This window comes from Sphaeramia orbicularis, chromosome 3 (genome assembly GCF_902148855.1).
Source record: "Sphaeramia orbicularis chromosome 3, fSphaOr1.1, whole genome shotgun sequence".
Taxonomy (NCBI): domain Eukaryota; kingdom Metazoa; phylum Chordata; class Actinopteri; order Kurtiformes; family Apogonidae; genus Sphaeramia; species Sphaeramia orbicularis.
In genome coordinates, this window is record NC_043959.1 from 42,197,018 (window position 1) to 42,221,769 (window position 24,752).

The 24,752-nt window shown below is 37.8% G+C and overlaps 1 protein-coding gene across 1 annotated transcript in view; it reads left to right on the plus strand.

Annotated features, from left to right (window-relative positions):
- Nucleotides 1-24,752, plus strand: part of ush2a (Usher syndrome 2A (autosomal recessive, mild)) — a 229,409-nt gene that overhangs the window by 50,355 nt on the left and 154,302 nt on the right. Inside the window, 14 exon segments of the mRNA XM_030161277.1 lie at nucleotides 728-1,011; nucleotides 1,620-1,845; nucleotides 1,944-2,081; nucleotides 3,764-3,944; nucleotides 6,494-6,657; nucleotides 6,862-7,020; nucleotides 7,148-7,376; nucleotides 8,142-8,265; nucleotides 8,384-8,531; nucleotides 11,851-12,132; nucleotides 13,546-13,721; nucleotides 14,151-14,298; nucleotides 18,647-18,753; nucleotides 20,096-20,219. Coding sequence (XP_030017137.1) covers nucleotides 728-1,011; nucleotides 1,620-1,845; nucleotides 1,944-2,081; nucleotides 3,764-3,944; nucleotides 6,494-6,657; nucleotides 6,862-7,020; nucleotides 7,148-7,376; nucleotides 8,142-8,265; nucleotides 8,384-8,531; nucleotides 11,851-12,132; nucleotides 13,546-13,721; nucleotides 14,151-14,298; nucleotides 18,647-18,753; nucleotides 20,096-20,219 — 2,490 coding nt within the window.

Genomic DNA, 24,752 nt, shown 5'->3' on the forward strand with positions numbered 1-24,752 from the left:
TACCTTAAAACCCAAATGAAAAATAAATGAATGCAAAAATGAAAAAGAGCAAATTAGTGCTTAACACTGAAACTTTTAATTGCTTCATTTCATTTAATTCTTTGCTGCTTAAAGTCTTCTATCTCATTGATATTATTCCTCTTTAATACTACACCTTTAACAAGACAAAATCTCAGACAACCTGTTAATAAAAAATCACTATCACATAATTTGACAACATGCAGGAAAAATGCTCCTCTTTAAATATGTACAAAAAAAGCTTGAGTGTTTTTCCCTGAACAGAAATACTGCTTACTTTTTTGTTTTCACACCAGATGGTGATTCAGTTTAATTTTTAGGCTTCTCTATCCATCTCTCCATCTCTTCATCTGCTCTGTTTTTGCTCCATCCTTTTCTTGTAGTTGCTTAATTTATTTATTTTCTCACACAGTGAAATTAAGTGTTTGGCCTTAGGTGAGTGATCCATCATATGTAGAGGGTCTGGACCTAATGATGGCAGTTTTATACACTCACCCACCATTTCTTTCTCTCTCTCTCTCTCTCTCTCATACAAATGCACATACAAGCAAAGCTCAAGTGTATTAACTAGTGAACACCAATTTGTTTATTTTTTTATTTTTTTTTTAAATTATTAGATCTGGTCTGGTTTCAGTTAACCACATTTAAGAGTATCTCGACAGTTTTCTTATATTGGCTCATGTTCTCATCTCTCATGCTTTCCTTCCAGGTCTGTCTTGTGACCGCTGTGAGTTTGGTTATTGGAACCTGTCCCACCCAGACGGCTGCGTCCCATGTGACTGCAACCCACTCGGTTCCCTCAGCTCATTTTGTGAACCTGAGAGGGGGCAGTGTGAGTGTAAGCCTGGCGTGGGGGGGCAGCACTGCGACTCATGTGCCAGTGGTTCATATGGTTTAAGACTGGAAGGATCATGTACCCCCTGCAACTGCTCACAAAATGGGACAGTACCTGGAACAGACTGTGATCCTCACACAGGACAGTGTGTGTGTAAGGCAAGTTAATGTACACATTTTATTCAGTTTGGGACACATCGACTGTATTCTGCTTGCCTTGGGCATAATATTTATGCACAACAGTCTGAAAGCCATATCATATTGGTCTAGGCAAAGCCACTTAATCTCCCTTTCAGTCCATAGTGAAACTGATGGCTTCTAACCACAGAACAGCAGTTACACAGTTGTAATACACCTCAAGATGAGAAATGTAGGATCTATGAGAAAGATGACAAATATAATCAGCAGTAAGTACAGTAGGTACACTCATTCTCCTATACTCACCCTCTGAGAATAGGCCTCCAGGTGTGTGTAGGTTCACCAATGTTAATCACCCTATGTCGTCATGCTAGATCTCTTGTTTTTACATGATGATGCTATTCTTGGCCTGCTGCATAAGGATAAGGGCATTCAACATCGTACTACAGAGTCACCTTTGTTATGTGGTCTAATGAAAACAGAATTTACCAAAACGAAGTCTTAACACAAACAAAACATAACAAAAGTATGGAGTATGAAGTGTGAACTGAAGAATGTTACTTTATTTACTTCAACCTTAACATCACCCCTCCCTGTCTCACCTATCGTTCTTTGTTCCATTTGCGTAGGAGAATGTGGAAGGCCGTCATTGTGACTCTTGTCGTCATGGTTACCACACCCTGGAGCATCGAAACTCCCTGGGCTGTCTGCCATGTGTGTGCGACATCAATGGCACTGTGCCAGGGGCTGCATGTGATATGTGGACCGGACAGTGTCCATGCCGAGAGGGGGTGGAGGGAGCGCAGTGTACCAACTGTGCCCACAACTACTACAACCAGAGTGCAGACATCCAGAGTAAGAGAAGACACAGATAAAGTCAGATAAGTTGAGTTTAGTAAGAGTATTTGTGGTCTCTCCATTAACTTACCTGATGCTGTTCCATGTCCTATCAGAGGGGTTGACCCCAGGATGTGTACCTTGTATCTGTGATCCCAGAGGAACAGTAGCAGGGACGGTCTGTGACAGCATTACAGGACAGTGTGTATGCGTCTCCACACGTTATGGACAAGACTGTAGTAGCTGTCGACCTGGTGAGTATCAGTAAAGTAAAGAATGGATGACGAACAGACAATATAAGGAGCATTAAAAAATAACCCTTCAGACTAATAAAAGTTTGAGATTAACCCTCAGAGTTTGCAATATAAACGTCCGTTTTTGCCATACATGCATATAATCACCTTTTTAGGCACTTCATATAACCTGATACCCCATGTGTTGTATTTCAAAATGGACTCAGAGAAGGGGGGGGGTGTGCTTCTTTCAGGGACCGACCAGAGGCTCTGTAAATCTCCAAACTCACCACAGATAAAACAGATGTCTTCTACACAAAACGACGATGTAAACTGATATATAAATTATTTCTCTGCATGTTTTTTGGCGGAGCTATTAATAGAAATGTTCTACAGTCTAATAAGTCAATCTACCAAACAAGGGAGTCCTTGTTAGAAACATTTTTGAGTCAGCAAAAGAACAAGTACATGAATGAATGATTTAATTTACATAAACAAATTTATAGGATTTAACCTAGGACCACCGATTAAAAAACAGTGGAATGTCCTCCAACCTTTATTTATGGTTGTATGTATTGGTGTTTAGACTTCTGCCAGATCTCTACTTAGCGACTGTCCATGTAGCCAAATCTCCAGAGCACTGTCCAGCACTGTAGTGGGAAAGATTGCATCTCTTGTTTCACTCTGATTTTTGTTCGTGCTTTAGCTCATAAATGTGTTTGTGCTTGTTTGTGTTCAGATGTGTAGTCTGTCTTGTGGGACAAGAGGTAACAGATGTTGTATTGTGCCATTGATGGAGAAGAACCAACAGTTTAGTGACATCAACTGTTACACAAAAAAGGATTGGATGTATTGATGGAGTGTTAGCAAAAAGAGTCACCGAGCACAAAAAAAATACATCACATCACCAATAGAAACAAAAGAACAAAAAAGTATTCATTAATGTTATGGGTAACAAAGAGGAACCAATTCACCAAAACGTTTTATTAGTCTCAAGTTTACTTTATTTTTTGGCATCTACGTCGGTGACAGGTGCAGTTTTTTCATCAGTCTGTCCCTTTCTCATGAATGCAGTATCTAGAAAATGCCTGGATGAACTTTGCTTAAGTTTGACACAGATGTTCATTTTGGCTTGATTTGATGGACAGAGGACAACAGTATTTCTGACACAAATAAATAATTCATATGCTAAATATTATTAAGTGTCACAAGTACTATTTACATTTATATTCTACATGTCAACTAGGTGTGACTTTATAATGTTCTGCAAAAGCACTTTTCTGGCCATTATTCAATGTCCGAACTGAGGCTGAAGTTTATTCCATGTATATGAGTGTTCAGTGAATTAACTGTCTGGCCTTGTGGAAGAGAAACTGAATGGTTGATGATGGTGATTTATCTTTTCTGAACCAGAAGTTGTTAATGTAATCTCACAAGCACTTGTTGACTTTGTGTTTATTAATAGCAATAAATAAATAGCAAATCACATTCCTAAAGCTTAGGGTCACCCATACATTATCCACTCTATATGTAAGAATCACTTTATGGAGACAAAAACAATACACATATAGTAAAAAAAAAAAAAAAAAAAAAAGTTAGATGTTGATGTAAGAAAACCACCAAAAAGCAACAAGAAAAAATGTTCTTATTAGAGATATACTACCTAACAGTGGGATGTGTATTTATTTTTGTGTGTCTTCTAGGCTTTTACCTCTCCCAAAATGACAGTGTGTGTGTGGAGTGTGACTGCCATCCCATGGGAGCATCACAGCGAGGTTGTGAGAGTCAGACCGGACAGTGTATGTGTGACCATTCATCTGTGGGAGGGAGACGCTGTGACCAATGCCGTGAGATGTTCTTTGGATTTAACCCTGGCTTGGGAAGGTAAACCAAGTAAACACATGCATACACAAATAAAGAGTGGTGCACCCAGTTTTACATTAATTGCACCACCTGTGCCTACACACTTAAGACACACACACACACACACACACACACGCACACATCAGCAGGTGCTGTCTCTGGGAAGACAGTTTACTGATAGGTATGCAGACATGACTTACATGAGTTAAGATCTGCTTTGACCTTTAATGTTCATGTCTCTGCTTGCAGCCCCCCCCCCCCCCCCCCCACACACACACACACACACACACACACACACAAACATACAACACATACACAAATGTCACTAAACAACATACAACCTGTACTATTTTCTCTGTGCACACACAAGTTCCTCTCAACAGGGTGTCGAAGCAGATAGATGGTCCACAACCAGCTTGACTACTGCTACACTGTGTGCGTGTGTGTGTGTGTGTGAGGGTGTGTGCGTGTGTGTGTGTGTGTGTGTGTGTGTGTTAGCTGACCTTGCCTGATTGCTGTATACTACAGTGTTAAAACATTATGCATGAGATCCGGCTGCGGCTGGGGTCTCTTCACACTACAGAAGGAAGAGGAAAGGCATGATGAAGAGTTTACTTGATAACAAGAATAAGGATGGAAGCGGTGGGAGGACAAGAGTGTAATAATTAAAAATGACAAGACAAATGTGAAACTGAGATGACCTACAGTAGTTAGAAACTAAGATTATTAAAGAAAGAAAAACAAATATATAGAGAATGGTAGAAAAACTGGTGAAACTCAAAGATCTTTTTTTTCTGCAGGAGGAAAAGCTAAATAAAGTCTTCAGTCATTACAACTGAATGCTTTCCTTGGGCCAGAGTTGCTCTATAATAATGATTTCTTCATGTAAATATCATTAACTCCTTCAATCATTAGGCTTTATACAAATGAATTACACACACACATATGATGGTAATTCTGTCCAGAGGGATTAGATGTTACATTTACTAACACACATGATTTTATTGGAGGAGATTACATATGTAATACATATCCAATATTTAAGAAAAATATGCTCTGTTGGGATATAAACATCTTTTTTTTTTAATCAGTTTTTTTTACTCATATCATTGTTGAATGTATTATTACAAACTGTCTGTTTTCATCTCATACTTACTGGACTTTTTAGCTTTATTTTGAGACCTACTGCAGTTTGAGGAGAGACAGGGTGTGTTGTTGGTGTTTTCCGTCTCCTTGGGATTGGAGTGAAGGTCGAGTCACTATGGCATTATATGTGCAGTTCAAGTGCCCGTGTATGTGTGTGTGTGAGCACAAGTTGACAGGACAAATTTGCGGCTCGTTATGAGGCTGTGGCTTTTCACACAGCAATAAAGAAAGTGTAGTTTGTGTGTGTGTGCGTGTGTGTGCGTGTGTGTGTGCACTGGTGAGTGTAGAAAGAGCATGTGTGTGCCGTATGTGCAAGAAGTACACATAGATAATGTGTGTGTTGTGTGTGTGTCTGACAGTAATCTATTTTATACAGTGTGTCTTTGTCTGTGTAGTGTCTTTGCAAGTGTGAGCCAAATATCTTTTCGCAAACTGATTGTGTTTCACATGTAAGTGTGTGTGAGAGAGGCTGTGCACGTGTGCATGTGTGTAAAGGTGTGAGGTGACTGGCCGGATGATCACCCACCGCCCAGCCCCAGTGAGGGTAACACCACACTGGTGACCCAGACACATACACCCTTAGTCATTTACACACCACAGACAGAAACACAAGAATACACACAGACACACTATCTGTGTGTTTTATGAATCTAATTTCACAGTCAGAGGTTGGCAGGTGGGATAGCTTGATAATGAGAGCTTCTCTTGCAGTTTTAAGGTGAAGACCAAAAACTAGATAGCCACAAAATGTCTGAAAATATTACTATTTAAAAATACAGGTGTGGTTACCGGTGTGTTTCTGTATATGTGGTCAAATAACTGAATAACTGCACAAGAGTTAATTATTGGTTGATTTGAGTCTCAATACAATAATGCATGCATTAAAATTAGATTAAGTAAGTAGATAACATCTACTATATGACCCCAGATTAAATTCACATTTTACATCTATCCAGTTGTATGAAAAATAAATTTAAATAACAATGTATTTGTTGTGTGCTCAGTTTTTTAATCACAGAAATGACTACAAGTCATTTTGAATGTTTTTACAATCTCTCGATGATTTAACCTTCCTGCCTTTCAGTATTCTGTATGATTACTGGCAATGCAGTACGCTTAAAAAGTGTTTTTTAACTCTATGGTATCTAACATTATTTAAAAGTTTTGGTGATTGACTCTGAAATTTCAGAATTTGTAATGAAACAATATAACAATGGAAACACCTTTAGGTTCTGGACCATTTGGTTGAAAAACCACTCTACAGACTTCATTGTGGTCTATAGGAGATCACTATTTCTTTAGCAGATTAGTCATTAATCATGAATTGACTCATTAATCATTAGTGCAACCCTTAGATGTGTTGCTTTAGATAAACATTGTGGACTCAACAAATCTTGTTTTTTTTTTTTCCTTTGCCTGACCAGATGCCAGCCATGTGCATGTGACCCAGTGGGCAGTGTCAACGGTTCATGTCATCCAGAGTCAGGGATGTGTGTGTGTAAGCTGTTGGTAACTGGAGACAGGTGTGATGTATGTCAACCTGGATCGAGTTATTTGGATGCTGAGAACCACTATGGCTGCAGTAAAGGTCTGTTACATACTAAAACACACAAATACACACTTACACCAACTCAAACATCAACACTAATGAAATGATTCAAGACATATGTGTAAGATTCTATGATTTAATCACTTTAGTAATACATAAGTGGTTGACTCTCTTCATTAATCTGTTAATCTGTTATCTTTAGCTCCTCATTGTATTTCATTATTTTTGTTTCTGTCTGTACAGCACCTTCCCAGCAACCTGCGCCAGTGGGTACTGCTCTTAGTTATTCTTCCATTCTGCTCTCTTGGCGTTCACCTGATTCCCCAAACTCACATCGACTCAACTACACACTCATCAGAGATGGACAGTCAGTGCACATAACTGAAAGTCACTATCCATTTAGTAAGTATCTACATAGATGTCAACACAGCTTTAATCTAAGGAGCCAATATTAAAAACTGTTTGCTCCTGATTCCTTTAACTCCCACTCTAAAATGTTTTACCATCTTCTTCCGCTATTGTTCCTTAGGTTCTGAATCATTTGAGGATGCAGGTTTGTCTCCATACACAAATTACTCTTACTGGCTTATAACAGCCAATGTGGCTGGTGCAACTGTAAGCTCCTCAGCTTCATACCAGACTTTAGCTGCACCACCTGAAGCAGATCAGCTCCATTTAAACCTGGTGGGACGACCGGGGCCAACCAGCGCTATCTTCAACTGGAGTACACCACGAAATGATACAGGCCCAGTGGAAAGGTAAGGAGAAAAGTGGAGGGAAGGGATGCCATTGACATTCAGAGGCACAGCACTCAGAACCTAATGTACAGCTGGACTTTACCCTGAGCCCATGATAGAATAATTAAAGAGGGAGAAAAACACACACTGAAGTACAGACAGAATACAAAAAGTTATGCATAGGGGAAGAAAGGACAGAAATTGCATATATTACTGGAAGACTATGAAAAATCAAAGGGTGTGTGGTATGTGGAGTTGGATTTAAGCAGAGGAAGGAATGAAAAAATAAATAAACCATACTCTGTCTCAACACTGGTTTCCCTTGGGGGACACTAATAGAAATATAGAATCCTCATATTGTAAAAGTTAGCAAGAAGCTACACAGACACACCTTAGTCAATAGAACTCAGTATTCCATAAATAATTAACTGATTATGTATTTGATGTGTATTTTGTTTTTCTTGAGCTGATGGATATTGAATTTCCCCCTGAGGAGTAATAAAATATCTGTATCTGGTAGCTATAGCTTTATCCTAACAATCAATAAGTAATGACACAGTAAGAAAAAATCGGTAAGTTAAAACCAAAATAAAAAGGTATAAAAAGGTCGGCAGGTAGGTTGGTTGGTAAGACTTAATGGTATATACTGATAAGAAATGAAGGGAAAGTGTTTTAAAGGGCCAGGAGGATTCAAAATACATGACCTGTATTTGTTTTTTACTTTCAGACATATTACGACACTATTGTAGCATAGTGGAGATTGAAGAATGATTCTGTCTTTCGTAGGTTTGTGTTAACCTCCACTGAGTCATCTAGTGGAGCCGAGCCCATTACCCACTACACTGGCTTATCTACAGAGGTGGTGGTAACTGGTCTAAGGCCTTTTACCCAGTACACAGTGGTTTTGGAGGTATGTAGAATGACCGCAAAACCCTTTGAGTGCCTAGTGTGATAATTCTGCATAAAATGACCCCCTTTCTCATCAAATCAAGATATACCATATGCACAAATCTTAACCCTCTCTACAGGCGTGTTCTTCTGGGGGATGCACTTCTACTCAACCACTCTCTCTGCTTACGGCCTCTGCCCCACCACAAAACCAACTCCCACCCAACATCAGCGCTGCTGGACCTCATACACTGAATGTGTCATGGGAGGCCCCCAGTCAGCCAAATGGTAAGGTGTCACTCACATTTAGGGCTGAAATCACAGATAATGGATTGTTTACACCTGCAATCTGTTCAATTTTAACAGTCTTTTCACTAAAGATTTTGCGCCAGTAATATGTTGGAGTAAACATGTACAAAAAATTTACACCCAAGTGCAATTTACAATTTTTTTAAAAAAATTTTCAGGTGTTTCCTTGCATTTCAGCAACATCTTGGTCCATAATGAAATGGCAAAAACCCTCAAAACATGTGTCTTAAATAGCCAGAGAGAGTCACACAAGGAGCTCTACATAATGACAAACCAGCATTCACGTGTCTGTAGTATTTCGTTCTAAAATACAATCTACGGGAATATCTATAAAAACGGGTGCAGAAGTTATTTTAATTATGAAACGTCTGAAATGTGTTTGATTAATGGGATTAAAATAATACTATGTGTCACTGATTGTATCTGGGATTCTGGAAAGGTATTAGCACCAATGTTCTGTTTGGTGTCACAGCATCTCTGAACTCCAAAAGAGGCTGTGTGCATTTACAGTAACTTAAGCAGGGCAAGAGGGCAAATTGTTTTAAAAACTGTCTGATTATTATTTTTTATATTTAATTGCCTAAAACTTCAAGATAAACATCATTCAAGTACCACAAACTCAATAATTTGCAGTCAGAAGTGAGTCTGCACCTAGGTATCACATTTTTTCCTACAAGGGTCATTTGCATAAGAATGTATACATTTTGCACTCAATATATGAATATTTCCTAATTTAAATGTCTGCAAATAACAAAGGCACAACATGATACTGTTGGCTTAACACAATGGTTTGTAAAGAATTCCATACTTTGTGTGTCTTTATCTGCCCCATGGACTTCGATTGTAAGTCATGACAGACAACAATGTTCAAACAAAACCTGTGCATAAAGTGTAAATCTATGCATCAAAGGTCCACATTTTGCACATGATTTTATTTTAAGTATACTATGATTGAAAGACCTGGCAAAGACACCATATAAATGTCTGTGTAAAACATATATACATATATGGTGCTATAATTTCACACACGTTTTTTCTAACATGAAATACTAGCTTAGTGGCATGTCAGGATGAATGACAATCAGCTAATCCACTAAACACACAGACACATCCTATATGTGACACTTGAAGAAATAAGGTAGAAATGCACAAAAATACACACAGACCTGGAACTGCCTTTGGTAAATCCAAAGAGCTTTGTAATGGCTCTAAGGCTCAATGTCATACAAAGCCCTGTAACCAGGGTCTCTCCCCCTGTTTGCACCCCTCATTTCTCTCTTTCTTTCTCTCTCTGTTAATCGTCATCCCAGCGTCATGCTACACATTTTACATTTTCTGTTTTAGAAGAGTTATTTTAACCCTCAACTGCAATCTGTATTCTGACCGGTACAACTTCTTTTTGGCATGGATGTGTTTTTGGCTACTCTGATATTTCATTTATAGTCATTTATATTTCAGAAGACTTAAAGTGGGTGGTCCAGAAGTATGAGGGGGGAAACCATTGGTCTCCAGTGGTGGGATGGCTGATAAATCTACCCCATTAAAAGTCTGTGGTCAGTCTTGACATTAAAACAGACAAACCAAATGGAGCTGTGAATGTAGAATAAACTAGAAAAGCACCTCCGCCAAGCCAGGTCAGCCCCCCCCCCCCCGATCACCACCAAAATGTAATTATTTGTTCCTTGTGCCAGTATCAACATTTCCTGAAAATTTCATTGAAATCCTTCCATTACTTTTTGAGTTATCTTGCTAACAGACAAACAGACAGACAAACCCGATGAAAACATAATGTCCTTGGCGGAGGTAATAAGATAAGATAAGATAAGATAAGATAGGATAAGACTACCATTGGGAAATGTCACAGTTGGCAGCAGCAAGTTACAGAAAATAAAGTGCAGGGAAGACAGACTGAAAACATACAGTATGAAACATGAACAACTAGAAAAGCACTCAGAGAGCACAGACCTCCGCCAAGGCAGATCAGATGCACGTGGTGTGATTTTTTTTTTGTTTTTGGGGGGGGGGTTAATGAGATCTGTTATAAAGTCTGATGGCTGTAGGAGGAGTGACCTGCAGTATGGCTCCTTGCACTGGGGGTGTAGGAGTCCACTGCTGAAGGAGCTACTCAGGGCCTCTACAGTGTGATTCAGGGGGTGAGAGGGGTTGGCCATGATGGATGTTAGCTTGGCCAACATTCCTCTGTCCGCCACCTCCTCGATGGAGTCCAGTGGGCAGCCCAAGATAAAGCCAGCTCTCTTAAAAAGTTTATTCAGTCTCTTCCTGTCTCTGTCTGCACTGCCCACTCCTGAGCGTAAGATGGCAAAGTGTATTGCAGAAACCACCACAGTGTCAATAAATGTCCGGAAAAGAGCTCTGCACACTCCAAAGGACCTGAATTTTAACCTTTCCAATGCATCTGTCATAACCACGTTTGTTTTGGCTTGTTAAGGAGTCTTCTGCTCTGAAGTTCATGTTCATGCATTTGCATTGCCTCAAAGTGAAAGAAGTGTCTTACTGAAAACAAGTAAATGTGTGAAACATTTGATATTTGATAACATTCATTTTAGCTCATAGTTATTAGATTCAGTATAACATCAAAGGCCTACAGCTGCTCTAGTTGTAGCAATCAATACTCTTTATGCACTATAATATTATTAAAGGGCAGAAGAAAGGAGGAGATAAACGTGTAAAAATATGAATGTAGAATTTGGGATTTAATGCCAATTTAGATGTTATAGACTAAAGATGAGGGAAGGTAACAAAACATTGACTTGGGTCTTCTCTTTATCATATGACTTTATTTGTATTTAATATGTATTACATATTTGGATACTCATTCCATAGTGTCTAACTCTCCTGTTGTATGTTTGTGCTATTCTGTCCTCATTTTAACCCAGCTCTGTCATTTTCTTTTTAAAAAATAGAACAGTGCATGTGAGATTAGAACAATAGCATGGTTCCACCAGAGAGCAAACCAACACTAGCCAGTATCAGCTGGTTTTTGACTAAAGGGCCAAACATTGCCTAGAGTTTTCTCATTACTGTGGTGTTTTGTTTCATTTTAAAACCATTAGAGTATAAAAATAATCTTGTAGCCAAGATGAGCACAACAGAGGCCATAGTGGCAAATAACTCTTAATTCTTTGTTTCTGTTACCATGAACTGTGTTATCTTAACTTCACATCTGCTGTGGTATCTTTGCCATATAATTTACAATAATAAGTGTGGTAAACGTACTTATATGATGTGAATATTTATCAACACTTTTTGTTAACTGACAACTTTCTTTTTTGTACAGGAGTTATCACAAAGTATGAGCTGTTTCTGCGTGGGCCAGTGGAGTCTCAGAACCTGTCGAGCGATGCTGGTGAAAAGAGGGTGTTCATGAGCTCTGGTTGGCTGGATCTGAGTGATTTCTCCGTTGTCGATCAAACCAATAGGAGCACTATCCCACCTCCAGAGAGCAGTGCCATTATAGGAAGCCTGCAGGCATTTTCCACTTATCAAATAAGAGTTGTGAGCTCTAATGTGGCAGGAAACGCCACATCAGAGTGGATCACAGCACGAACAATGGAGGGAGGTTGGTATCAACACACATAGGTAAAATTAGGAAAGCTTAAATTCAAATCCTGGTATTTCTTAGAGAAATAAAGTTTAATTAATGTAGTGGTTGTGTAGGAAGTAATAGGTTTAGGGTAGCTATAAAACTTGTACATGCATTGTGAGAACTGTTTTAGTTGATCTCACAGGACTTGTTTTCACATTTCGTTGAAGTAGGAGTAAAGGCAGTCATTATGCAGCTTTCAGGCATTCCTCTCCTACCACCCATTTGGTCCTCTAACAATCAGCTCCACTGAAATAGTAATGGCTATTGGAGAAAGGATGCATCCTCCCATTATTCCAATTTTGGTGGTTCCCAAGATGTTTGGAATATTGATTTAGAGAAGGTTGGAGTATTAGCCTGTGGCCAAAGGGTTGCTGGTTCAATTCCCTGGACCATCAGAGAAATTGTTAGCTGATGTGCCCTTGAGCAAGGGCCTTAACCACCAGGTCAAGGAATGCAACAGGAGGAATTGAATTTGACTCCATACTAAAGCTAGCTCAGTAAAATCAGATCTGATATTTCTTAATTCGGCAATGTCTCTGTTATGGCTCTAACACTGATTCAGGGACAGTGGCTTATGCATGTGTGTTCCAACTAACTATCTCCCTCAGCACAAGAATACAATATGCAGAACTAAAATTTAATCTAAAAATTGATGCTCGAATTAAAAAAATGCCCAAAATGTTGTTTTGCCAGATGTATTAATGATTAATGTATTTAATTAAATAAAGAAACCATTGGCATTTGTCAGTAGAAAGGTGGTTGAGAAAGGAAGCGGAAAAGGGGGGAGGAAATAAAAACTGTGTGGGGGAGGGGAACTCATTAAGGTATTTGAATTTCAAAAGATGATATGGCTCATTAGGACTAAACGATTGCCTCCAACATCACTCTAAGCTATGTGTCTGGATAACAAGCATATGATAACACCATTTTTAACGCACAGTACGTGCCAGGGTTTGTGCGCGTACATGTGCCGTGTCAGAGGGAGAGAATATGACTCTGGTTATGTGTACCATAAATTACATTTCACAGCATATTTCACAGCTAGATGTCATCAACAGTAGAATAAAAGAATATTTTTTCCTCTAATCTTTCATGTAATAGTGGCTATCACAACTTCAGAATAAGGGATTGCTTAAATCCATTAAGTCCACATAATATCCAAGAATTGATTTTTAATGTAGCTTTTTGGTTTGTAAAGTTTTGGTTTTTGCTGATTTCCTGTAAATTCTATGACGATAGGATAACTTATTCAGTATCAAACTACCCAGATATGATTCACTAGTAGACTTTTTAAACACTTGTTTAAATCTGACTCATTTGTTAGTTGTTTATCACAGAGGTTTGATGTTTAATGGCAAAACCTGTTGGTATTGTGTTTGTTTCCAGCCCCAGAGTTCATGGCCTCTCCAGAAGTGTCTGCACTTTCATCCACCGCTCTTGAAGTTACATGGAGAAATGTTGAGGGTCACGGGGTCGTCGCCAGAGGACCAATCACAGAATTTCGGGTCAACATGCTCCTGGAGCAGATCAACAATCCCTATGCTCCTCCGGTTATCAGTCAGGTTTGTCACATTCATTTACACATTTAATATGACTTCAGACCTCACTGTGTTCTTCAGATGACTGTTGAATCTAGGCCTGATAATTACATGGCTGAAGAGATTTGGGCATTTCCACATAGTAAAGATGAAAGTATGTCACTCAGAGAAGCTGCCAATGCACTTAGGCTATCACTGCAGGTAGTGTTTGGTGTATATATTCATGTTGATCATAATGCGTTCATAATGCAGAAATTACAGAAGCTTCATGCTATTGGTCATTTTAGTCCCTGTTGGTATAGAAAATACATTCTCCAAAATGTACTCAAATTATAAGTGTGATTTACCCAAACACTTGTTTTCTTACATGGTCTGAATCTTACATAATTTGTTACAGTTTTTGATTTTTTGCCAATGAATGAAGTTCTAATTATGCTTTTCTTTTTGGTCCAGGTTTTACACAGGGCCGGACCATCGTCACAGCCTGTTTATGTAGTAAAACAACTGAAGCCTTACCGTATGTACAACTTCACTGTCACATTGTGCACAAAGATGGGCTGTGTGACCAGTCTACCAAGCACAGGACGCACTCTGCCTGCAGGTAAAACAAAAAGATTAACACATGAACACGCACAGAGATAACCACATGTTGTATAGAAAATAATTTCAAAGTTGCTATCTAAAACATGACAATAATGTAGTGACATATTTCATATAAACCAACAGGATTAATTATTGTAAAAAGTGATATTCTTTTTATTACAAATGGAACAGTAGCGCTCTGTGACGTGTACGCACATAGACCATGGCAAACACACAGTCCGTCACTGATACTTGAGAGGCGACAGCATTGGTCGCGTTAACCAGAGGGGATATTCATGGCGCGCAGCAGTAAAAACAATTTACTGTTAATTACAAGGAGAAAAATGTGGCGTAGCACACACTTCCTGCTGGCCATGAATCAAACACACACAGAGTAAGAGCAACACACATACACAGACAATGTCCCTCTCTCTCTCTCTCCCTTCTTAAGATTTATAACCACTATGGAAGTAGGATGAATTAGCTGTGTTTAATAACTCAGACACAAATCTCTAGGACTGAGATGAGCACTAATTGATCAGTGCAGAACGAGATAGACACATACTCATACGCACATTAAACACACACAATTTTTAATTCATGGTCCTTATTGTCTGTTTCTCTCTAACGGTCCGATGCTTTCTCTGTTTTTCACTTACTCTGTCCTTCACTTCTTTGTCTACCTGTGTCTCACTACAGACAAAACAGCAAATGACAGCAGAGTAACATAAATCATTCTGCAATTTATGTATTGTACACACACGTACCTGACCCACCAACACACTTTTCCATCTGTTCACACATGGCGTGTACTTTTGTTTCCCATTTTATGTTTTCTTCTGTTTTGTTTTTGTTTTGTTTTTTCCTTTAGGTGAATAGACAATAGATGTGCTGAGTGGCTGTGAAAAAAAACCCTTTCATCTATAAATACTTGTTCAGGGATTTGAGCTTTTGAACACACTCTAAACAGCTACATCTGTTAACATAGTGAATATTTTCATTTCATGCAATACTCAAAAAGTCCTTCCGTGTGTTTATTGTGATGAATGGTACTTCATATTCTAATCGTTGGACTTTTAAAATGTATTTTTAATGGCTACATCTGTTGACACAGCGACAGTGTTTATTTTAAGTCATTCCAAAGACTTCGCTTGACTGTAATACAGTATAATACAATATGGCTTATTGTACCCAGCTGACTTTTTGAATGTATTTTTAACAGCCACATCTGTTGCCACCATTTTGTTTCATCCAACGCCAAAGATGTCCCTTGTTTCAACTATAAGAAATGATAATGGCATATGCTGTTTGGCAGATTTTTATATGTGCAGCGATATATACATAAAGATAAAAAAAAAAAACTAAAGAAAAAATAATCTTAATGGAGTCATGCGGAGCATATGGTTTTTTAATCAAAATAGTTTTATCCAGAGTCTCTTAAGGAAAAGGTTGTAACCTACAGACAGCCAGAAACAATGGATTTGTAATCATCAGGAAACTTATAAGATTTTACTTTCTTTTTCTGCTTTAAATTTGTGTCTTTGTAATCATACTCACTTTCTTTGGGTGTTGCTTCATTTATTACATCTTTTGTATAATGATTACCTTACCCATTTTATGTAGGGTTTAGACCACTGGGGACAACATAACACAGTACTTTAAGATATTTATGTTCTTTTCTAGTCTCATGAACAGTTTTATTGAATATTTCTTAAACTGCGGAATCAGAGGATTTTCAGTGAAAAAAAAAACGAAATCCAAATTTGATGTAATTTGTATGTAATCCTTGTTTTACCTCCTCATATGGAGTTAATTGGTATTAATGGAATGGTCAAGTCACTACTGATAAATGTTGTTAGTGTAATTAGAAACTTGTTTACTGTTAATAAAATTTCTGATTTGTTTGGTCACGTAAGATACTGTACCTTAAGGAACAGTACATTTTAAGTGTAACCTCTTTTCTCTGCCTTTTTAGGGAAAAAAGTTCTACAGCTTTTTGACAGAAATGGAGAAACTGTCATTTATCCTAGATCTTTGTCAATTTGAGTAAATTTTATTTACTACGCACAAATCAGAAATTTGCCTCAAGGGTTTTTTGTGTGACATTGGCATCCTACAGAATCAAAACAAACACTGTGATGCTTCTTGAATAGGACTTTATTTGAGGAGGAAATTGCACTGACACACTAAGTGACACTTTTTGCGAGGTATACCTGAGTGTGGTACTGATGCACTGATAAATGTATCACATATAAGGCTGGGCCATTAGACTCAGCCACCATCTGTTGTAATTGAGCAGACAGCATCTGCAAAACCACTGGAGTTACATCAAATCACATGACCAAGCATTAGCGCGCAGACAGATGTAACAACACAACGAATGAGCTAACCGTCCATGTGTGTTGATGCATCTGCAATTGTTTCAATGTGTGTCTTCCCACAAAGTTATCGATCACAGCGTAAAGTGAGTGACTAATCAGGGACTGATGGTGATGTTTTATGTATCCTACATCCATAAAGGCTTGTTCTACAAGACATACACACAGAGAGACATACACACATACACACTCACACTGTAACACCACTCAACAGAACAGGAACTTTATTGATTTACGCATAATTGGCCTCAGGCCCTTCTTGAGGAGAGAAATATGCATGGCAAGGGATCGCCATGTCAATAAGTGGTGTGCTTGTGTGCGTGGTGTAACTGTACGCTAAGAGCCTGTTAAGACATGTCAGTCGCTGTAAAAACAGAAAACACACACACACATGCACAATTGCTCCTGGGAGCTGGCCCATGATTTAGCTGCTTCATTACCATGTCGGAAGCTAAAATTAACCTTTCTGGTGGACTGTTAACCTTGTGTGGGTATTTGTATATGTGTGTGTGAGCACAATCCACGATAAGGCAAGTGGTTTTTGTCAAACTGAATATGTCACAGTGTTAAGTATATTTCACTGAATTAACAAGTAGAAAGGACAAATGAATATGACAAAGAAGAATGTTATACATTAACACTCGCCAATCACACAGGAAGAAAACTGTCCTTACATGACACACACGATACACACATGATACAGACATGCTAAAACATACACACATTTCCGAAAATTCGCATGTGTGGTATTTATGTTGAAGCTTAATGGATGTAACGTGACAGGTTAGGATTTTACAACATTTTATTTGAATACAACTTTGCTAACTCTGAATAAATTCAGTAAGTGTAAAATGCTCTTAAAGTTTCACAGTTCCTGCTGGTTATGGAATGTTTATGTATATTTTCTTTAAAATTGGATTGTCATTAGATATTGAATGTGTGAAGTCATAGAACAAAATCTGTTATACTAGACTCAGCAACATTTGCAGTCAAAGCCAAATGTTCCACTGTGACACAAGGGTTTGCTGAATTAAGTCAAGTTTGACTAAACCTCAAAACCAGCAGAGCGTGGTCCATTTAGCTATTGGGTTTCATTCAGATGTCTGAAAAAACCTAGCTTACCCTTTCTAGTTCTGATCATAAAGTAGTCACATTTCAACATTCTGATGCATCATCGTTTTCTATACACTTTTCATGATGCACACACACTGAGATACAGTAACACACATAGTGCTTTTGCTGAACAAGAATCATGTTTTCTTGCACTTCATATATCAATGAACATCAGTGTTTAAAAGACGGTGTGTGTTTGTGTGTGTGGTACAGATGTCCCAAATGTCACCATAGCTCAATTTCAATAGACTGGTAAGCTATCGATTGGCAGTAATTTATGGTTTGATGTGCCAAGATGAGCCACCCAAGGCAAGCTGTCTGCCTCCCTTTTAAGAGCTCTATTAGAACTCACACTAAAGATGGCCTACGCTTGTGTCACTGAGAGCTAATTTACTCCTACCACAGACCATTTAGACCATTACTGAAACACATACACACAGAAACACAAGAATGGAATGACATTTAATGCACACACATCTCTCCCATCTCTACACCAGTCCATCACTTGCTATGCTTCTCTTTTCCTTCTTATATATCTTCTCTCACCATATCAGCCGGGCTCAGGTTGATTTATTTATGGTACATGTTCAAGCTGTAGCTCACTGTATGTTTCACAGGGACATTTAATTTAACATCTAAAGTGAAAGCAGAAAATTAAATTGACCCTCTGTTAAATGAAAATGAGAATTTAGTTAAGTCTTGATACACAGTTGGAAGAAGAGAAATTAGCTAAAGACATGTTCCAGCTGAAAAACATCACAATCACAAAATTGAAATCTATAAATCACATTTAGAACCACTGCCTTATAATGTACTTTATGTTGTGTAGAGTGTTAGTGACCTGACATCCAGCTCTTTCTGCCTTTCTCCTTCTAGCTCCAGCAGGAGTGTCTGCACCTCAGCTACATCCAGTGAATGATTCCACTGTTCAAATAGGCTGGAGCCCCCCAGCTCAACTAAATGGACCCCACCCACTGTACCAGGTGGCTAAGACTGTTTTAATTGGCTTCAATTTAGTGATGGTTTCATTGCTAATTGGCCGCTTTTATATTTTGTCATTATTTTGTGTTTACATGAATGTGTTTTAGATTCATGTTTGTTCATTCTGGAACAACTTAACTGTGATTACTGTTACATGTTGCTTGGGTTGACTATAAGTCATATTCTGTCCAAAGCTGCTGCAAAATCTGAAATTTCAGAATATTCAGAGATGTGTGTTTTGGTCCACTCTTATTTTTGCCATTCCAAATTGGGGACATTAAGATAAACCGTTGCTGGTGTCCATCCATTTGTTCATTTGTCCCTGTGTCCATCTGTCCATTGGTCATTATTTTGTCTCCAGAACTTGAAAACCATCCTGTATTTATTCATCAAACTTGCTATAGTGTATAGTTATGTGTTGCAATGGTACCTTTTGCCATTTTGCAACCTGTAAATGACAGTTAGACAATTGCACTTGTTATGAGTTTCTGTAGCAGAACTTGAAACCATATTTTTTCATCTAACATGCAACAATTTATCAGTTCTGAGTTAGAGTGTTTCCTTTTGCTATTTTGTCATTTTGTCAAACTTTTGTCATGTTGTCATCATTTCATTTCTGGAGCAGAACTAGTAAACCATTCAATATTCCCTGTAAACTAGTTATGAACCACTTGAGAAACTACTCCTGAAACAAACTCAAAGAAAATAAGATCACAAAGTACCACTTTTTAGTTTTGTGGGACCGGGGGGATATTCCATCCTCTGATGGCTCTAATTTCAATCTCGACCAGCAGAGATATGACAGGAAACTAGAGCAGAGAGATGTGTAATTACATGCCACAACTGTGACCTGACCTGAGCTCATCTGGGTATACTATGGCCCAAAATTGGCACCTCACATCCCACCTCTGGCAATTGGAACACCCACACCAGCAAACCTCAAGTGATGGCAAGGAGAAAGGAGAAAGGAAAGGAGGCTAGAAAGCCTGCTCAAAATGAAAAATCTATTTCCATTACACTTTGTTGCATATATTTCAATTACTTCAATACACATTTAATGTTTTTGTCATATCCAAGCATCATGACTTTTTTTTCTTAGGTATTTTGACCTTCGTAAAAATGCTCCTGCATTTTCAGTTAGATTTTTTCTAAACAAATGGAGAATGTACATCTAAAGTATAAACAGAAACTCTGCTATTTTAACAATAATGAGCAATAATTATGGAAATTAATCAGATGAATCTCAGTTCATGTTTATTTAATCATGTGATGCATTTTCATTTTAGTGCATATTATTTCATAAAACAACAGTAACTAAAATGTAATTCTTGTTAACTTTTTCAGGTGGAGAGGACAGATGTCTCTTTTTCTGACCCACGGAGTCCTGTTGTCAGAGGAACCAGGTTTCCAGGCAATAGTTATTACCAGTTTCCCAATGACACACTCCCTGTCAACAATGACTTTACAGGTAAGAAAAGGCATCTAAATACAGACAAATGTTTTCTGTACACAGCAGAAACCTCAACAGATACATGTGTACACGTGAGGGTTTGTGCACATGTTTTTGAAATAACACAAGGGTTTCTTTTTGGATATAATTTTGTGTTGTTTAGTGATTGCACTGTCTCAGTGTTTTAGTGACATTCTTTAGAATGACTTCCCCAATCATCTTAAAGGACAATTATCTTTCTGTTTACCAGCATCATTAGAGGGTTGAGCTGCACAGCCAAACATGTTCTGCTTCATCTGAGAACATCACCCAGTCTGACGCTCATAATTAATGACTGCTGATACTAATCAGTGGGATTTGAGCGAGCAAAGCTCTGCGATGCCACTTGAGATTAGTGCACTGTCCTGCACAAGCCTAGTTTTGCCAGTTTTGTCTTTCTTTGTGAATAAAGTGTTTGAGTTGACTTGATTTTATTGAAACTTTGTGATAAAATGGGAAATATCAATTCAGTCCTATATGCAAAGTACATTTCTACATTTGGTGACAAATTCTTTAATTTTAACAGGTTTCCTAGTGTCTGTGTTTGACTATGACTGAACCAGCAAAGCATCTTGTGTTGGTGAAATAATGCTATTGCAAATAAAATACTAAATTTTTTTGATTGAATTTTTGATATCAGTTGATTCTGATATTCTAAGAAATGGAGAAATTTGAGTAGACAAATGTAGTGTGATGTCACTCGTCCTAGAGGATTAAAAAACAGTTAATATCACACATTTGTCCTAAATTATCTGTAAAATAAAATAGCTTGATTTTTGGATTTTTGATATAATTCTATTTAGAGCATACATGTTTTTAATTACTGCACACATTTCATTTTATGTATTTATTAAATGTCTTTCTTAAGAATATCCGGGCTTATGTATATGTATTGTACAAATGTCATGACAGTATGAAAACAGATGAGGCTAAGACAGCGCATATATAAGAAGCAATATGGATATAAATTCAAGATAAGATCCTTTATTATTATGTTACTCTATATACTAGAGTTACTAGAGTTATACTAGAGATACATAGAGATACTATGTATCTCTCATCTCCTTTTTGTTCCGAATCATATTATTTCTTCTTTATTTGTTTTGTAAGGGAATGGTAGCATTCTAATTGTAAATGAGTAAACCCTTTTACTGTACTGTCTTACCAGCCGAACAGCCGTCTAAGGCCTCATTCTTTATCACACCAATTCGATCCTGGTCCTGGTTGTGATTTTTGATCTCTTCTTCATTACAAAGGAAAATGGATCTCTTTGAATTAAGCCAGCAAATACATGATGATTTTTGCTATTGAGGGGTGCTCCTCATCTCCTCCACTCTCCTCCTTCATAAAGGGTAATGGATCAGACAATCACTTTCAGACCGGATCTATTCTGGACCATCAATGTGTCGGCAGTCCTCAAACCATCGCCCTTTTACAACCATCAATACTAATAGCATCGTCTGCAGACAATTATTCCCATCGAAGTGCACGGAACAGCGAACAAATCAAAGCCAAATTGGATTATGAATGTAATGCAGTGTAATGCCCCCCCAAGAGTCAATTGATCACAGAGGAGAGACTCGTCAATCGTTGATGTCTTGTGGAAGCCTAGTAACTCTTGCAATGACAAATGCTATTCCTTTAATATATATTCACTGAATCTTTGTAGAGTTTCTGTTTCATATCATGACTCAAGACACCATTCTAAAAGCATTACACCGCTTACACTTTTGAGCCTTGAAAAACTTTTTTTTGCTAGTTGCAGAATAATCCAGACAAGTTTATTGCACTAAACAGATCCTCATTTTTCTCCATTAACATTGTGTGTTATTCAAGGAATGTTAATAATTTGGTGTTTTCACAAAATTTTATTAAGCTTCCCCATTTCCTGACCATGAAGTAAGGGCACAAGGGTCAATATTTTTATGTTAAATCCAGACTGTTTACCATTAATATGATGATGATATTAGCCCTTCCACTTGTAATTTTATGGGCACTTAACTAATATAATTTTTGGTCAAAATAGTTTTTTCTATGCACATTCTTTGTGACAGGAGTGCATGTTCCCATCAGTGGCCTGTCTTTTGCCATGTTATTAACGATGCCTCTTAATGTTGAATGAATTTAAGGTACTTTAGGTCAATATCTACCACACTGAATCCTTCTTAGATAAATCAGGATTATAACCATATACAATCAGTGTTGTGATATGAATACCCTATAAGTGCTTGTTTCCATAAATACATGTTAGTCCATATATCTTATGTTTAATGCCTCCATACCTAAGTTCAGTAATCTGATGTCCTACTCTCTTTGTTTAGCTTTAATGTTGGTGCGTTTAAAATGAGATATTTTTATTATGTAAAATAATGTTGGATATTCTTTGAAACCGACTGTGCACTTCTTTTTCCTCATCTGTAATTCTTCAGTAGTTGACCCTTAAATAGGCTGATTGTAATGTGGACGGCCTCCTTATATTATCACTAATCCAGATCTATTTCCTCAAATAAGAGTAAATGAAGAGGGATGAAACGTCACACTTTAGAAAAAAGTAGAAAAAATGTACAGTATGGGGAAACAAATAGACTTGGATAATTTCCAGACATGTCTAATACAGTTCATTGCTGCAGCACCACTGCAGCAACTGAGCAGAAAAGAAGGAAATGTTAAATGATACAAATTATTTTTCCTTAATTAATATGATTGATTGCCAGGCACTGACGTTGAGAGGAGAGGGGGAGAAATGTGTGAAGGGAAAGTTTGCACAGACATCATTAGTTTTTCCCCATTTAAAGATTAATCAGAAGAGGCTGGGCTCTTTAATTCTGTCATTTGTATATTTAATGGGCTGCTGCAGAATCTATGGGTGTAATTAGCTAGCTGCCGCGCTCTCATTAATACGCCAGGCTCTGATTAATGCCAGCAGAGAGCTAACATGACTGGAGTTATTCAGGTTATGTTGTGTAGATGATTACACACAACCTCCACTGTTTATGGAGACAAAGAGCAGAGAAATAATACAATAACATATGAAACTATACACTAAATATGATTCAATACTGTAAATAGCTGAATATTGTTACATGTTAATGTTACATATTGTTGAAAAGAACATAAATTCAGTCTGCTTGCTTATGAACACAGAAAACGGTGACACTGTCCCATTTTAATGCATGAAATGGTCTGAGTTTTCAGTTCATAAGACACATTTTCTTGTAATTGAATTAAGCTCTATCAAAATGCACTATACTTGCATACATTGATTTTTACACAGCAGATACCATAGTTCATAATTATTACAAACTATCTTTGATTGCATTTCTTCCATAAGGTTTAAGTGTTGTGAGGAGACCATGGACTAAACCCAAATACAGTGTCAACTGCCCAGTAGAGAAATATGTTGGATCTTGATTGATTAGCCCTTGACAAGCCCTTTGGTTTGGTGACACTAAAGGTAAAACTCATCTCTCCTGAAATTTGATGTAGATAATCATGTTTTCTGGCGGATGAATCCTACTGTTTTTAGCGGAACCACAATCTGAAGTCCACAGATTTCATCAGACCAAAATGTTTGATTATAGAAGCTCTTTTACAGAAGAATAATTTGCACTGAGCGGACTGTTAGGAACTCAATGTGAGGAAATTTTTCTTCGCTGGAATAAAATAAATTAACCATTAATTATCTTACAATCTATTAAACAGATTGTTGAGCATGATAATGCTCCTAAAGGGATAAACACTTGATTATGAGATGCATGTGGCCTTGAGATAAGTCAGCATTGATAATATATAAACTGTTGCCCTTGAAGTTGGAACAAAATATTTTATCTCTTCTCATGAAATGATTGTGACAATGTGATTTATTCTTGATGCATAAAATGTAACCGGGACTCAATATGTAATCATTGCACCTAGTCAAAGGTGATTAGTGATGTGTATAAATAGGAGTAAGAGGAAATGTGTCTGAAAACAGAATTATTCCAGCTTTTATTGGCAGCAGTGTATGTATATATATATATATATATATATATATATATATTAGGGCTGCACAATTAATCGTTAAAAGATCGCGATCTCGATTCACATTTGAATGCAATCTCATTTCTAAACACGGACGATTCTTAAGCATTTTATTTCAGGGCTACATTACAAATAAATGCCCACAAATGCAGAACCGCCGCCACCTCTTTCCTCAACCAATGGTAAAGCATCTTGAGAACACATGAGCCTGCTGCTGTCAGCTGCAGTTGAGTGAGGAAGGAGTGAATAATAGCGGAGGAATGTCTGCGGTAAACAGAGTGAAATGGATGAAAACTCCAGTGGTAGTGGTGAGAGTCACCCACCTGAACTCGTGCCTAATAAAGGTTCGCATTCGGTGGTGTTAATCTCATGTGGGTCTTCTTTTCTGTCGTCCAGATAAAAGTGTGTTTTCATTTTCACGTCTCTGACAGACGCGCTGTTCTTCTTCTCCTTTTCTTTTCTTTGCGGGTGAGGATAACTCGGCCTTTAACC